Source organism: Lampetra planeri, chromosome 41, assembly GCF_965212315.1.
Source record: "Lampetra planeri chromosome 41, kcLamPlan1.2.h2, whole genome shotgun sequence".
Classification (NCBI taxonomy): Eukaryota; Metazoa; Chordata; class Hyperoartia; order Petromyzontiformes; family Petromyzontidae; genus Lampetra; species Lampetra planeri.
This window is the reverse complement of record NC_136147.1, coordinates 8103087-8118693: the sequence shown is the minus strand read 5'-3', so window position 1 is coordinate 8118693 and position 15607 is coordinate 8103087. Positions and strand designations below refer to the sequence as shown.

At 53.7% G+C, this 15607-nt stretch overlaps 1 protein-coding gene across 1 annotated transcript in view; it reads left to right on the top strand.

The window, feature by feature from the left end:
• ALPK1 (alpha kinase 1) overlaps positions 1 to 15234 on the top strand; it is a 74736-nt gene extending 59502 nt beyond the window's left edge. The window contains exons 10-14 of the mRNA XM_078613499.1: positions 6277 to 8500; positions 9546 to 9705; positions 10683 to 10845; positions 11550 to 11739; positions 12726 to 15234. Of these exons, the coding sequence (XP_078469625.1) occupies positions 6277 to 8500; positions 9546 to 9705; positions 10683 to 10845; positions 11550 to 11739; positions 12726 to 12931 (2943 nt within the window). The 3' untranslated portion in view covers positions 12932 to 15234. The remainder of the gene's footprint in view (positions 1 to 6276; positions 8501 to 9545; positions 9706 to 10682; positions 10846 to 11549; positions 11740 to 12725) is intronic.
• Positions 15235 to 15607: the final 373 nt, after the last annotated feature.

Below are 15607 nucleotides of genomic sequence, written 5' to 3'. Positions count from 1 at the left end.
ACACGTGACCTGCCCGATCAGTCACGGTGAGGCGAGATGTCGATTCCGTCGCATGTCATACAGGAGGTCGTGCGTCCGATCCAGACCCTGACGCCTGTATTCTTGGAGTTTGCATGTTCTCCCCGTGGTCGAATTGGATTTATCTCCAGGTCCTCCAGGTTTTCCCTCCACATGTCGAATCAGCGTGTGTGTGGAGTATTTGGCTGGTGGTGAATTCCCACGCGATAAGCCACGTCGTTGAGATATCATTCGTGATGGCCAGGTCGTTTCTGAAATAGAGCTATGTAGCTCAGTGGGCCTTACCTGGTAAAATAAAAAAGAGTTTTTTTGCACCGTTTTGTTTACTACGATTACCCATTTCTACTGCTTGGTGGACAGAGTGGATGGTGGTGGAGGTGATGGGTCGAGATTTGAGAAACTCACATGGTCATTTCAACTGCCGCACCGATCTTACGCACCCGGACCGTCACGGCCCGCGATGGCTTCCCGGGCCGCACGTAAACGAGCGGCGAAACGCATCCACTCCGCCGCTAAACAAACACGTGACAGTCTGACAGCGGACGGCAAATAGATTGCGTCGAGGCGCATCTCAAAAGGATCGATGTCGAACGTTGCCGTGCACCGTGTCCGATCCTCGTTTCTATGGGGTTCGTTTTCTTTTTTCCTCCCCTTGTGCTCAATCTGGCCGGACCGATCATTCCCCCCGGCCGGATCGAGTGGGGAGGGGGGGAGTGAGCGCCGGATGTTGGCCTCTCGTTCCGGAGCGACAATGAGCGACAATAAGCAACGGACGGGCGGCAGAAGAAAGAAAAGGCGAATGTCTCGGCCGCCATCGCTCAGCGTTGTCAACGGCGGCAGAGCGGCTCATTATGAGTGGTGCGCGCGTTAGCGGACGGGGCGGGGTGGACAATGCGAGTCAGGTTCGTGACCCCCGCCGGTTCATCATCGCGCTCCGAGCCGTTGGTCACGTCAGGGACGGAGCGAGCGGGGAGGGGAAATCGATTCGAGAGGGGACGTTGCGTGAGCGAGGGAGGGAGGGAGGGGGAGGAAGGTGGAGAAAGGGGGGAGGGCATAACCCGATTCCCATTCGTGCCGCTTTGCGTCACGGAATGGATCGTTTCTGATTTTGCTTTCGTTTCGTTGGTTTTTGTTCAGTGTTTTTTTTTTTAAACCTTTTTTTTTGAGACGGCGCTAAGAAAAATAACACTTCGATGCGAATGACCGATTATTGTTTACCGGAAAAAAACCCTGGACTCTTCATAAACACTCTTCATCAAGACGGTGTAAAAGCATTCGCTAAATAAATCAATCAATACAGCGCATGCCCAGGCACGTTTGAGCAATTCCACAAACGAATGTTTGATACATTCTTAGGCCACATAACATCGCATATTTACAATCGCACACGAGCAAACATTTATATATACACAAATTTAAAGATCCCCCGTATAGCCTTCATATACTCTTGAGGCAAGTGCTGTGATTGACCACCTATTAAGGCCGGCATGGCACAGAAGGGGGTAGGTGGTCAGCACAACGCCCAGCCACCTTTGTCTCCCTTGTGGCAATGTTTACACACCACAGGCTGAGTCGACCTAGGGGACGCCCAGGACCGGTTCAGATAATTGTCTTTGGCGTGGGCCGTGAGTGAGAATCAAACTCATGTTGCTGGGTTCATAGTGCAGTGTGCTAACCACTACACTACCACTCCCCACAAATATATATACATTTACAAAGATCCCCCCTATAGCCTTAACAGACTGTTGGGGCACGTGCATTTAGCAAGCACGCGGGAGTGGGTCGCCAACAACCACACCCGGACACCTTTGTTTCCCCAGTTCAGACGTTTACGCACAGTACAAGGTGCTCATTTAAGGCTGAGTCGACCGACCATACAGAACGCACACACAGAAGCACTTGAGTTCCATTACAGACTACAACTTAAGAGCATTAGACTTAAGCCTCTCTCTTCACGACAACATTTCCCCATGGCTCTCTCTCGATCAAAATTAAGGCAAAAATAACGGATGGACCTTCAACGATTTCCCACACATGTAACAAATTGCTTTTTTTAAATCACACGCTCATTTTTTCCCCGCAAACGGCATATATATTTTTTTATATTATGCCATATTAACAGGAGCTTTGCCGCACGAGTGTCATGTGACTGGTAGTTTAACCCTTAAAGCGGATTACGTTGCTGCCTGTTGGCCGTGGGGAAGTCCGTTCTAAATCCTTGGGGCCGCGTCGTCAAGGGCAGCAGTGGGAGGGTTAATGCTGCCAGGCTGGCAGCTCCGTTGAGCGCTGTTGGCTACGCACGGTGCGAAAGAAGTTGGGGCTCAATAATTTCGCTGTTCAACGTTGCGGTCCTCAAGGACAGCATCGCTCCTTGCTATGCCGTACGAGTAGCCACGTGCGTTCGCGTGCTGTGTTTTCCCGTTGCGCGCGCGCGTGCGTGAATATATCTTCCAATCGGAAGCTTTATTTATCCTGGAGAAATCCGATTAGCTACAGGTGTCTAGTAGAGGGCACGGGGTCAGAATGGTTACGACAAACAACACAAAAGACGATCGGAGTGGAAAGTTTCGGAAAGTAAATTACTAAAAATAAATACGTAAAATAGATAAAGCATATAAGTTCAAATTGCATAAGTACTCCAACTCCCAAGCTTCGGCAAGGCAGCAAAACAACAGCAACAACAGTCCCAGACCACACAGTCCCTCAATAAAATTGCACATTAAAATGTAACTATTGATACATGGGTAACGATGAAAGTTACAAATCACATTGGTAAATGCGTTTTTCTCCGGCAGATATTTTGTGAAGGAATATTTACGTACGTACGTGTGTGGAACTTCTTTTGCACCGTACGTAGCCAACCGTGCTAGTCGGAGGTGCGGGGGAAGGACACCAACGTTGTCAACAACGTTGTCGACAACGTTGTTAAAGGAGAAAACAAGGTTGTTCTATAAAGGTCGGTGCTGCAATGGCAAAGCCTTCATCACCCACACAGGTCACTCGGCCTCGAAACGAGCACCTGGTTGCGGTGTGCAAATAACTGCCACCAGGGAGACAAAGGCGGCCGGGCGTATTGCTCGCGACCCCACGGACGGACGCTGCCCCACGCTGCCCCCGCGACCGCCGCCGTGGTCCGACGCGCGGCCCAAGCCGAGCTCAACTCAAACCCCCGAACCCTCAAGCCTCCCCCCCTCCCCTCCCCACCGCCGCCCCCCGCCGCCCCCTCTTCCCCCCCCCCCCCCCATCGAAAGCCGAAGCTCCGTAAATTTTTTATCTTTTTGTCGCGTCGCTTCAAAAGGGAGGCGGCGGTTGACGCGGGCAGTATGCTCCACATTGTGCGCGGAACTTGGCATGAAAAATGAATTGAGGTTTTATTACATGTTGAAACTCCGTGTCCAATGCACGTGCAATAAAACCTCCATTCAGCGTGCCGAGCGCTCTATCCAAGCAAAAAGTTGGTAGAGGGAACAGGCAGCAAAATAAAGGACTCGGGGACAAGGACATCTGCAGGGGTGCTATCCCCATTTTTTTTGTACGGGGGTGGGTGGGTGGGTGTGGGGAAGAGGCAGTCAGCAAAGAGAAGAACGAGAGAGAGAGAGGGACCTAAGCAACAAGAAAAGACGAAACAATAAAGCCGAGCTCGCCGCGGGACAACTCATTATATGCACGACACAGGTACATAAATTTTGCACGTAAAATGCAACTTTGCGCTGAATAGATTTTTCATGATAAGCTGATGAAGGAACTGATTGGGCATGCGCTGTGCCGTTGTGCGATCGCCCCGCTCCCTGCTAGGCTGGAACGCGGTGAATGCTGTTGATTTACCGCGCCCACGGGTTATGCGAAGACTCCCAGTGCGTGTGGTGTCTGTGTGTCTGTGCGTCGTCTTTGGGGAGCGGCGGCGCGGCGGTTAGCGCCACGCTGCTCTACGAACCCGGCGGCCCGAGTCCGATTCCCGCTCACGGGCCACCGACACCAGTGACGATTATCGAACCGGTCCAGGGCCTCCCCTAGGTCGACTCAGCCTCAAATGAGTAAATAGACAAAGGCGGTCAGGCGTGGAGCTGGCCACCCACCCCCTCGTGTGCCGTGCCGGCCTTCACAGGTGCTACTCGCTAACAGCACTTGCCCCACCAGCCTGCGTGTTGTGTGGGGAGCGGCAGCGTCGCGGTCAGCGCGCTGTGCTTCAAGAACAAACGCCTCCCGAGTTCGATTCCCGCTCACGGCTGCTGACGTCAGTGGCGAGTTTCTGAACTGGTCGTAGGCTTCCCCCGAGGTCCACTCAGCCTTAAATCAGCACTTGAACATCACCGCTGCGGAGACGATGGTGGCCAGGTGGGGTGCCGGCCACGCCACCTCCTCGTGCGCCATGCCGGCCTTTGGCCTGGCAAGTGGTGGTGCAGCCTGTGTAGACTTTGGTATAGCGGCACGGCGAGTGGTGGTGCAGTGACTCCCGTGAACACACAGTGCCTCTGTCCCAGTTACTCGCATTCAGCTCCTTGGCCATGATGCACAACACGAGCGGGCAGTTGGAATCTGAACCTTTGTCAGGAATTCCACTAGGTCAACTCAGCCTAAAATAAGTACCTGGTACAGTGTGGTCAACATCAACATTGGGAAGACAAAGGTGGTCCGACCTGCATTGTTCTGGCCCAGCAACCTCCTCGTGCACTGTGCTGGCTTTCCTCACGCTTTGCTTTCGGTACCTTCTACAAGAGCACAAAAGTTACCCGGTTTTTGCAAATTTGATTATTTTTTTGTTTGAATGAGCGATGTTTACTTGACTCCAATTTGTTCGTAAATCAAAGAGAATACAAAAAAAAAATAATCACGTAAATAAAGTGTGATTAGGATGCAGAAAATATGCACGTGATGGGTTCTATCCAATTGCAGACGGTTATACGTAGTCATGAGCACACTATCAAATCAATGCATTGATCAAAGAGCTCAGTACCAATACTGGCCTTTACAGAAACAATATGTTTGATTTCTTAGCAGAAACCCGTTGTGTGTCTAATTTGGGGTATGTGTTTTATTGTGTGTGTATGGTGTGCGTGTTGTGTGTGTGTGTTGCGTGCGTGTTGTGTGTGTGTGTTGTATGTGTTTTATTGTGTGTGTATGGTGTGCATGTTGTGTGTGTGTGTTGCGTGCGTGTTGTGTGTGTGTTGTATGTGTTTTATTGTGTGTGTATGGTGTGCATGTTGTGTGCGTGTTGTGTGCGTGTTGTGTGTGTGTGTTGTATGTGTTTTATTGTGTGTGTATGGTGTGCATGTTGTGTGCGTGTTGTGTGCGTGTTGTGTGTGTGTGTTGTATGTGTTTTATTGTGCGTGTATGGTGTGCGTCTTGTGTGCGTGTTGTGTGCATGTTGTCTGTGTGTTGTATGTGTTTTATTGTGTGTGTATGGTGTGCGTGTTGTGTGCGTGTTGCGTGTGTGTTGTGTGTGTGTGTTGTATGTGTTTTATTGTGTGTGTATGGTGTGCGTGTTGCGTGCGTGTTGTGTCTGTGTGTTGTATGTGTTTTATTGTGTGTGTATGGTGTGCGTGTTGTGTGCGTGTTGCGTGTGTGTTGTGTGTGTGTGTTGTATGTGTTTTATTGTGTGTGTATGGTGTGCGTGTTGCGTGCGTGTTGCGTGCGTGTTGTGTGTAAACGAGTCCCTTGTCTTCATAATCTATGCAGCCGTCCACTGGTTGCTAGTTGGTCTTAACTAGACAAAAAAAAGGCAAAGCTTTTACCAAAGTACAAAACCTTAACTCCCTCTGCTACAAGGCAAGTCAATCCTTACACCTGATTGGTAATGGTCAAGAGAAAAGCAAACGGCAACACTTCATCTGAAAGAGGAGGATGCTTACTGCTTATGTTTACTGATGCTTGATGATCACTTCGCTTTCAGTTTTGATTTATACAAAATAAACCTAAAACTGCTTCTCTTCAGCTGGCTTCAATGCCTGCAGTGACACAGCACTGCTTCCCAGCTAAAATCAGAATTCCCGACTTGCATAGATCAACAAATGTGTGCATACGTACGTATGTATGCACGTTAGACTTCTTTCGCACCGTACAGAGCCAACCGTGGGGAGCGGTAGTGCAGCAGTTAGCGTCGCTGTGCTATGAGTTCAATTCCCGCTCACGGTCACCAACGCCAGTGACGAATGAATGAACCAGTCCAGTCCCGCGCCCCAGCATCCTACACAAAGTCGTGGCTCTTCCGCGTTTCGCTAATCTCTGCGGCTGCCCGTCTGTCTGCCTGTGAACCTGCAGAACCGCTGCGGCACCTGCCTGCTCTCCTACAGCCAGCTCCCGCGCGTGCCCGACGACGCTCGGCGAGCCCGCGCCGCCGACGCCGCCGCCGCCTTTGAAGTGTGCCTCCTGACGCGACGCGGCAGGGGGGCGGTCACGGGCCGAACGCCGCTGCACGCCTTTATTTACGCCGCGTTTAACCTCTCCGTGGCGCGCCGCCTCGCCCGCCCGCCCGGCCTCCCCGCGGGGGGCCGGGTCAGCGTGGGGTTAAGCGCCCACGCGTGCGCGCGGCTCCTGCGCTTGCTGGGCACGGCCGAGGCCGCCGCGCGCCCGGGGAGACGGGGCCCGGCCGCCGCGGACACGTCCGCCGCCGCCTCCAGCACGGGAGAGGCGGAGGGAGAGATCGACCGGGCGGTTCTGGAGCTGCTGGAAGAGGCGGACGCCGGGAGCGAGAACCGCACAGAGGATCCCGATTCCTTCGTGCCCGATCGCTACAAGAACGCGGAGGCTTACGAGGCCCTCGGGAGGACGGAGGAGTTCGCCGCGGCCTTGCGAGCGAAGGCCTCCTCCCTGTTCCGGGCGCCGGAGCAGGGCGAGGAATTCCGCAGGCCGAGCGACGCGGGAGACGGCGGCGCGGCGGCTCTGTGCATCACGACGGCGACGACGGAGGCGTGCGGGACGGGCGACGCGGACGAGCGGGGCTGCGCGAAAAAGCCCATCGCGTCGCTCGTGGGGTACGCGGCGCGCGACGCCCGGTCCGGCAGCGACGGCGGGAGCAGCGGACGGTCGTCGCGCGGTGAGGGCATCTCCGGCGTTTCCGGCGCCAGCAAGTCACGGAGCCAGAGCTCCGCCGGATCCTGGGGAGTGGTGCAAAAGTCCGGGAAGCAGTGGAGCCTCGAGTCCCTTCCCGAGCACCGGCCGGCGGCACCCTCACTCGCTGCCAGCGACAGCAGCGGCTCGTTTGTGTTTGTCGAGACGGGCGGCGGAGACGCCGGCGGTGATGCCGGTGCCGGGAAGCCATCGTCGGCGTCGGGGGCGTCGGCGGCGGCGGTGAAGGAAGCGACGGAGATGGTGGAGGGCCTTCGCGTGTCTCCGGAAGGCTGGGCGTCCTCCTCTGAGGTCGTCGACGCTGCGCTTGCCACGGCTGGCTCGGAGGAACCGGAACAAGCGTCGGTCGCCCCCGGCGGAGGTGCGGCGGGAGAAGCCGCGGGGCGTGACCGCCGCGAGATGGCCGCGGCGGACCCGGACGGCACCGTGGACCCCGACCTGGCCACGGAAGACGCCTTCGCTGTCGACGTGTCGGCTCGCGACGGAGCGGGGCGACAGGCTCCACCGAAGTCCGCAGCGGCCGCGGCCGCCACCGCCACCGTCGACGCCGAAGCCCCCACGGCGGACGACGGAGATCCGGTCGCCGTGCCGCGACTCCAGCGAGGCTCCGCGCCCGGTGAGCTGGGGGGCCGGGGGTCGAGCACGACGGACGTCGACCCGCCGACGGGGGACGTGCCGAGCATCGCGGACGGCAATCGCCGTCTCCCGCCCCCTCCGCCGTCTCCCGCCTCGTCGGAGAGGAGCGGCTCGTTCGACCTGCTGGATCTGGACGCAGAGACGAACGAAGGCGACGGTTCGAACCTCCCGCCGCCGCCGTTGTCTCGCGGCCGCCCGGCGGCCCCCGCCGGCGGGGCGTCCGCGCCGGACGACGAGCCGCTCCCGGGCGCTGCCACGGACGTCGACGTGGACCTCCCGACGGCAGAAGACGAAGCGGTCGCGCCGAGGGGAGCGGAAGCCCGGCGCCGCGCGTCGCCGGCCGCGTCTTCCGACAGGAGCTCGTCGTTCGAGGTGGTGAAGAGCGACGCGAGCACTGACCCGCCGACGGAGGGGCCCGGGGGCCGCGGCGACGGCTCTGCCGAGCCATCGGGCGGCTCCTTCGAAGGGTTGCCCCCGGGGGACGCTCCGAGCGCGGTCGGCTCCACCGCGAGGAGGGCCGCGTTCAGAGCGTCGAGGGCGTTCGGCGACAAGCCGGGGCGCTCCGGGAGCTCCGGGAGCTACGGGAGCTCCGGGAGCTCGAGCTCGTTCGAGACGGTCGACTACTCCTTTGTCGACGACGGTCAAGGCCGGTCGATGCTGCCCGAGGAGGCGGCCGGGGCGGAGGGCGAGCTGTCGCCCATGGACATGACCACGGCCGAGCTGAAGAAGATGTTGGAAGGGAAAGGCCCGATGCCTCTGGTCGAGGAGAACACGGTTCATTGTGAGATTTGTATTGCTATTTATTTTGACAAAAAACATTTTTTCGTCTACGTTTATATCGGGACAAGTGTAGTTTAGTGGATGGGACAATTTTCTTTTTATCAATTGGCTCCTCCAAAGTTTTGGAGCCCAGTAAGATGAAAGTTTGTCTTGTAAAGTTTATATGTGTAGAGGGATGCCGGATCCAAACATGAAATCAGACTTTATAATATATATAGGGGCTCCAAAATGTTTAGTTTTTTTGTTGACATATCTGGAGGCTTCGAAGGGTGCTGAATCCAAATACAGGCATACCCCGTTTAGTGCGGGGGATGTGTGCCTGCAAACGAGAGCGCTAGGTGAATTATAGCATAGGCCTTATGGAGATGTGTTCCCGACATCGTAATTTATCACCTACGACCAACACATTAGGGATTCATTGGGTTTTTGGAACAATAGTACAGATGATAAACATGATTTATAAATACTGTTAATGGTACGAAATTTTGAAAAAAATTCAAACAGTGTTCTCACCAATGCGAACTTGGCAGCGCTGGGAGACAAGATGGGGGTTACAGCTTGTGCCTGATGGGGGTTACAGCTTGTGCCTGGTGGTGCAGTCCAATCTGTGACTAGGCACCCCCCGGTTTTAGGGGAAAGCGCTCAATGGCGGAGAGTGAACGCCGCGCCAACTTGAGTATGATAACGCTCGCTCATTGGCTGAGGGCGGACAGCGTAAAAGGGCGCTAATACTGTAAGTATTTGGATGAGAGCGAACAACGCGTTAACTCAAGTACGGCTTATTTTAAATAAAAATGTGCCCGAAAACAAACCGCTCCAGAACGAATCAGCGCTGTACTGGATTGCGCTAAACGGGCTAAGCGTGTATTAAAATATTCCAGTTTTTGAAGGGGTGTTTTCTTGGAAAGTTGCGAGGCCAACTCTGATATCAAGTACGTTTGTAGAAATGCGCCACTCGTACATACGGTGTGTATATATATGTGTATACACACGCATCCTGCACGTTCACTGTGGTGTTTGCTCTGCCATCGCTGCGTGGGGTGCAGTGGCGATGGTGCTGACGTACAACCGGTCGGCGGACCGCTGGGCTGGCCACCGCACCCTGCTCCACATCGGGGCCCGGCTGCAGCTGCCTGCCAACGTGCGAGGGCAGCAGCGTGATGCATTCTGGGTGCAGTACCTCCACCAGGAGCAGGCCTTGGCCCGGTGAGGGTCTCCACTTTCTCGCCCGTGTCCTTTCCCCACGCTAAACCAACCCCCCCCTTTAATTTTCTCTCTGCCAAGCCCCAAGCAGCTGCTCCTCAAGTGATGATGATGATATTAGTAAAATAATATAATTATTAAAGAAAAAAGTGGGGCCTCGACACGATTAGCACCTTCGATTGGCACGGTTGGCTACGTACGGTGTGACAGACATGTACGTACGTCTTTTGACACGCCACTGCGGGTGGAAAGGCCTCCACCAGAGGTCACTGGTTTCATTTGATTCACGAAAGGGTGGTGCGGGTTTTTGTTAAATCTCTCGCGCTCCGTGGGGTAAAATGTGGGTACTCCCACCTCTTCCAAGAACGTGTGACCACCGTGGGAGAGGAGGCCAAGGTACCCTGAAGAGGTGCCTCTCTGGAGCCCGCTCTGGTGGAGGCCCCTTTCTGCCAGCAGTGGCGTGAGCAAGCAATTGCAGTGCTGCCCCTTTACCCCGTCACATTGTGTTACCGCTGTCCCCTGAGCGGGGAGACGTGTTGACGTTAACCGGGACGCCACGGTGGCGAGATGTTAACTACTTCACCTGGTGTACAGCAGGTCGTGGGTCCAATCCCGACTGACGCCTGCTGTATATTTGGAGTTGGCGCGTCTTTCTCCCCGTGGTCGTGTGGATTTTTCTCCGGGTCCTCCGGTTTTTCCTTCCACATTTAGAATCAACATTGGTTTAGAGTATTTGGCTGCTATAAATCCCCCACGTGATAAGCCCACTTAGTTAAGCTGTCATTTGTTGGCCAGGACGCTCCCTGAAAAAGAGCTATACAGCTCAGTGGGCCTTACCTAGTAAAATACAAAATAGTTTACATGAATAGTTTAGACCGAGATGGCGCGTCGCGGCGTTGTGACGATGGGGTGCGACACTCCCGCTACCCTGCCCCCCCCCCCGTCCTCCACCCCCCCCCCCCCGCGCCACCGTGCGACAGCTACGTGGGGAAGTGCTACAAGCGCGAGCGGGAGGCGCGCTACTACGTGGACAACGTGGTGCGGCAGGCAACGGCGCAGCACTACGTCACCGAGTTCAATCAGCGGCTCTTCAAGAAGAAACACCCCACCCAGATCTACTACATGCCCGCCACCCTGCTGCTGGTTTGCGTGGGCACGCACGCACACACGCACGCACGCATGCACGCGCACGCACGCTGATCGCAGCTAGGCACCGCGCCGATCCGCCGAGCCGTTGATACGAAAATATTTTAATTGCTATAAAACTAAACAATGTTTTGTTTTACCAGGTAAGGCCCACTGAGCTATACAGCGGTTTTTCAGAAGCGACCTGGCCGTCACAAATGATAGCTTAACGAAGTGGGCTTATCACGTGGAGATTTATAGCAGCCAAATACTCTAAACGCATGTTGATTTTAAATGTGGAAGGAAAAACCCGAGGACCCGGAGAAAAATCCACGCGGCCACGCGGAGAGAGACACACGCAAACTCCAAATGTACAGGTGTCAGGCTGGGGATGGAACCCACGACCCCTGTATACGAGGCGAGGCAATTAACATCTCGCCACCGCAGCACCCCTTGTTACTTTTTAGACACGCCCGACCCTCTTTCGGCAAAGTCACGTAGATGGAAAATAATAAAATAAAAACAAACAAAAAAATGAATAAACTAAAACTCATAATTAGTTTTAGGGTTCTTCTGCTGCCACCTTCTGCTGCTGCTGATATCAAAATGATTGTGCGAAAACCCAGTCCGATTTTCCCAATCAGCGCAACAAAGTGTTGCCAAAACCTAACGGCTTTGCTCCCTCCGCGTCCCTCCCCTGCCTCTCGCCAAACCCGCGGCAGATGTTGGATGACAGTGGACGTGTGCGAGCCTGCATGAACGCGGAGCCCTACATGGAGGGTTCTTTCGCCAAAATAACAAACAACTCGGAGGTGTACAAGAGGAACGTCCCTGCGGCGCCGTACGCCATCGCCTTCAGCCACTTCACCTACGACCTGTCCAAGGGATCGGAGATTATCGTTGACCTGCAGGGTAAGCGGAGCGAACGCTCATCAAATCCCGCCTCGATTTTTTTTTTTTACCATCGTCATCTAAATTTTGCCCGGGTGACATTGGTGGCTATGCACGCCGCCTGTAATCCATCGCTGCGGAGGTGAGGGTTGGCGGATCGCACAGATGTTGTGAGACTCCCTAACCGTGGGTGTCGAACCGCCGCATTCCCTGACTGGGCAGGAGAAGGCGGCGCAGACGAAACATGGAATCGACCTGTTGCGTCTGTATGGGGTAGAGTGTTTCCCCCTCGCACACGTGGCTTCTCTGCGGATGTTCCAGTTTCCTCCCGCGTCTAAACACGTGTTCATTTGTGCACGGCTCCAGTGGCTGCCCAATATCGGAAGGAAGAGCATTTTAGAAATGGAATTGGAATTGAACGCATTCCGGAGTTGACGTGCACTGAGGAGATGGAACGCTGAAATCAGTTTCATGTGCAGGTGCTAAGCGGATAACTGCATTGGAGGACGTGAGAGGTGGGCGGCAGTTTGGGGAGACCTTCATCCAGCGGCGGATTGATCATGACTGCCGATGCTGATGGCCATGCTATTTTAGAGATGTTATATGGGCGCAAATATGACTCTCTTCAGTTTGTGGTCTAATTTGAGGCTGTGTGGGTTATGACATGCGGCGTGGTGATGTCCTGCACTGCATGCTCGCTGCTTACAGTACTTGCCCCAAAAGTCTGTTGAGGCTATACAGGTGATCTTTGTCATTGTGTGGTGATGTCACATTAACTCTGAGGCATGATAGAAATACCAATACAATGGTCGCAATGGAGCCTTCTGCCATCTAGGAATCAGCTGAGTTCCGTGTGTTATTGTTACCGCTCGTGTTTCCATCCAGTACGCACCTTTCCCTCTGATGGCTTTCCCATCATTTAAATATAAACTGATAGGATCGGTTCAATAGCAGATGGGCCCAGACATAAAATGCTACTTAATATTGTGTGTGTGTGTGTGTTGCAGGCTGGACCACGATGGATGGCACGGGTCTCATGTATCTGACCGATCCTCTCGTCCACTCTTGGTTCAAAGATCTGAATGATTCGGTGGACTATGGCCAGAGAGGGTTCCACAAATTCTGGGACAAGCAGCACGCAGAGTGCAACCACATCTGTCACGACCTGGACTTAAAGAGACCACCGCCAGGGCAATACACCATGAATTCATGAACGAAATTCACCGGAAATATTGCAACGATGTGTCGAGAATTTTCGCGAATTTTCGTGGAGATTTGATTCAAGCATCGATCTGGGTTTTGTTTATTTTTTGTCTTTGCTCTGGCGGTGAATGCAGAGACCCTAGTGGCTGCAGGGTTTACTTTAGACCAGTTTACGTAAACCAGCTATGTAAAATATAACATCGCGTATCCGCCGTGAACCAATTCACCTCCCGCGCCCAGTGCTGTATCTGTGCACTTTGGTGTAACCGTCATTTCTTCTAGATCTTCATATATCCGGCCGTGTCACACGCTGTTAATGTAACATCCTCAACCACATGTATATCCACTTGGCTATAATGCACGGTGAAGCATCTTCCCACGTTAGGAGCGGTTTTGCAATTTGTCCAGTCACCTGGTTACACGTGGCGTGTAACTGTCATTTCGTAAAGATGTTGACATGTCCGACATTTCACATGCTTGTCTGCATGTATATATGTTTAACTTCATTCGCACCGTACGGAGCCAAACGTGCTAATTGGAGGTCTGGGAGAAAGACAACAAATACACGAAAAAGCAGTTTCTGAAGAAATTAGTTTTCGATCTAGATTTAAAAGTGCATAGCTCCAGCGGCTTCCGACTATCAAGGGCGTTCCAGACGGCCGCAGAAGCGCACCTGAAAGCGCGCGATGCCAGTGGCCATCTTTGTTCGATGGCGAGCCAAGGATGACCTGGAGTTCGCGTGATGATGGTTTATTATCCTTGACGAGATCAGCGAGGTGTTGTGGTTCTTTTGTTTGTGCAACCTCAAAACCCATACCTCAGTTCCCAGCGGGTCGGATATGTGACGTATTGGACTGCACAGACGGGGTAACGAGTTCCATGAGGTGAGCGTGTGCAAGTCCCTTGGACTAAGGCGCAATATTATTTATAATGCCTTCATTTTACATAGCGTCATTCATGCCAACAGCATCCCAGAACGCTATACATTAATTATTTTTAAGGCCCAAATCCCATATACGCGGTAGAATTTGCACGGCGCGAAAGAAGCCCAGCACAAAAAGACAAAGATCCCCCATATAGCCTTTAACAGACTGTTGGGGCAAGTGCTATTAACGAGCACCTATGAAGACCGGACCGGTAGACGAGGAGGTGGGTGTGGCCAGCACCACGCCGGACCACCTTTGTCTCCCTAGTAGCGATGTTTACACACCGCACCAGGTACTCATTTGAGGCTGAGTCGACCTCGTCACTGGTGTTGGCCGTGAGCGGGAATCAAACCCGGGTCGCCAGGTTCGTAGTGCAGCGCGCTAACCGCTACACCACTGCTCCCCACACACGCACACGTACATAACCAAGCAAATGAAAACCCTACTACTAAGCAAAATCAATAAACAAGAAATGCCACCAAAACAAAAAGCTCAAACGACTAAAATGTTATCAAAACAAAGTCCAATATAAGACAACACGAGAAGTCCTTGCAATGCCTCTTGTTTGTCTCTCCCGAGTGTGTCAACATTTCTAAATCGACCTCTTCTTTCGCCGCAAAGATGATGGACACGCGTTTCCGTAACCTGTGACGTGCAGGTCGTTTTTAATTTCAACTCCATCGTGTTAATGTGGGCAACTTCATTGGAGAACCCGGCGTATCCATATTGTGCAGGGTGGAGTTGTGAGGGGGCGGGGGGGACACGACGAAGCCGCGTTCGAGTTGTGCTGCAGTCGATGTGGACAAATGCACGCGCCATTGACACTAAACGTTGTTGGGAATCGTTACGGGGTGGGGGGCGTTGTTACGAGAAGCATTTCTGCGGTGGGCTGGTCATCAAGACTTAAAGGTTTGGGCTTGAGAAACAAGTCATCGCGGGGGGGGAGGGTGGAGGGGCATGGGATTGGTGCCTTTCACTGTGGGCATCGGTTTCGTTTACAAGTCGGTGTTTCGTCTCGGGCAAATCCTTGGCGTCAAACGGTTACACGCAATGCACGATGCACTTGCTTGCTGCGGGGCATTATTTGCAAGTCCGGTTCGTATTTCTTAACGGGGGTGTGGGGGATTTATCTACATCAGCGATTGCTGTTGGGTCACGGCGGCTCTTTGCAATGCGGCGTGTTATATCGGTTTATGTTCACGGAGTTTTTTTGCGCTCTGTTTGACCGGCGTGGTGAAGTATGGTCGAACAAGCCACGTGACCAACATTGCGTGTGTGTGGGGGGGGGGGCTTCATCCCAGCCGTGGATTTCTAAGAGTCTGCATGTGATTTATTGTTTTGTTATGATGATGATGATTTCAATAAAAGTTTCCACTTTGAATTCCAAGGTGTGTCATAGTGGTCTCATTTGCTGTGAGGTTACCAATTGGTTATGAAGTCGCCTTCATAACGAATCCATAACCCCACCTAAAATACAGGCTCAGGTGTTAACTCAGACCCAGCGTGGGTGGAGTATGGTCAAATATAGTGATGAACAAGACAAAGGTCCCCCATGTAGTCTGAACACGCTTTTGGGCAAGAAGGCCGCCACGCGACACGATGGGGCGGGTGGGTGGCATCACGCCTCTTCGTCTCCCCAGCGGCGATGTTTACTACACACCGCACCAGCTACTCATTTGAGGCTGAGTCGACCTAGGGGGAGGCCCATGACCGGTCCAGATAATCGTCACCGGTGGTGGCCGTGAGCTACGCGACCGCTC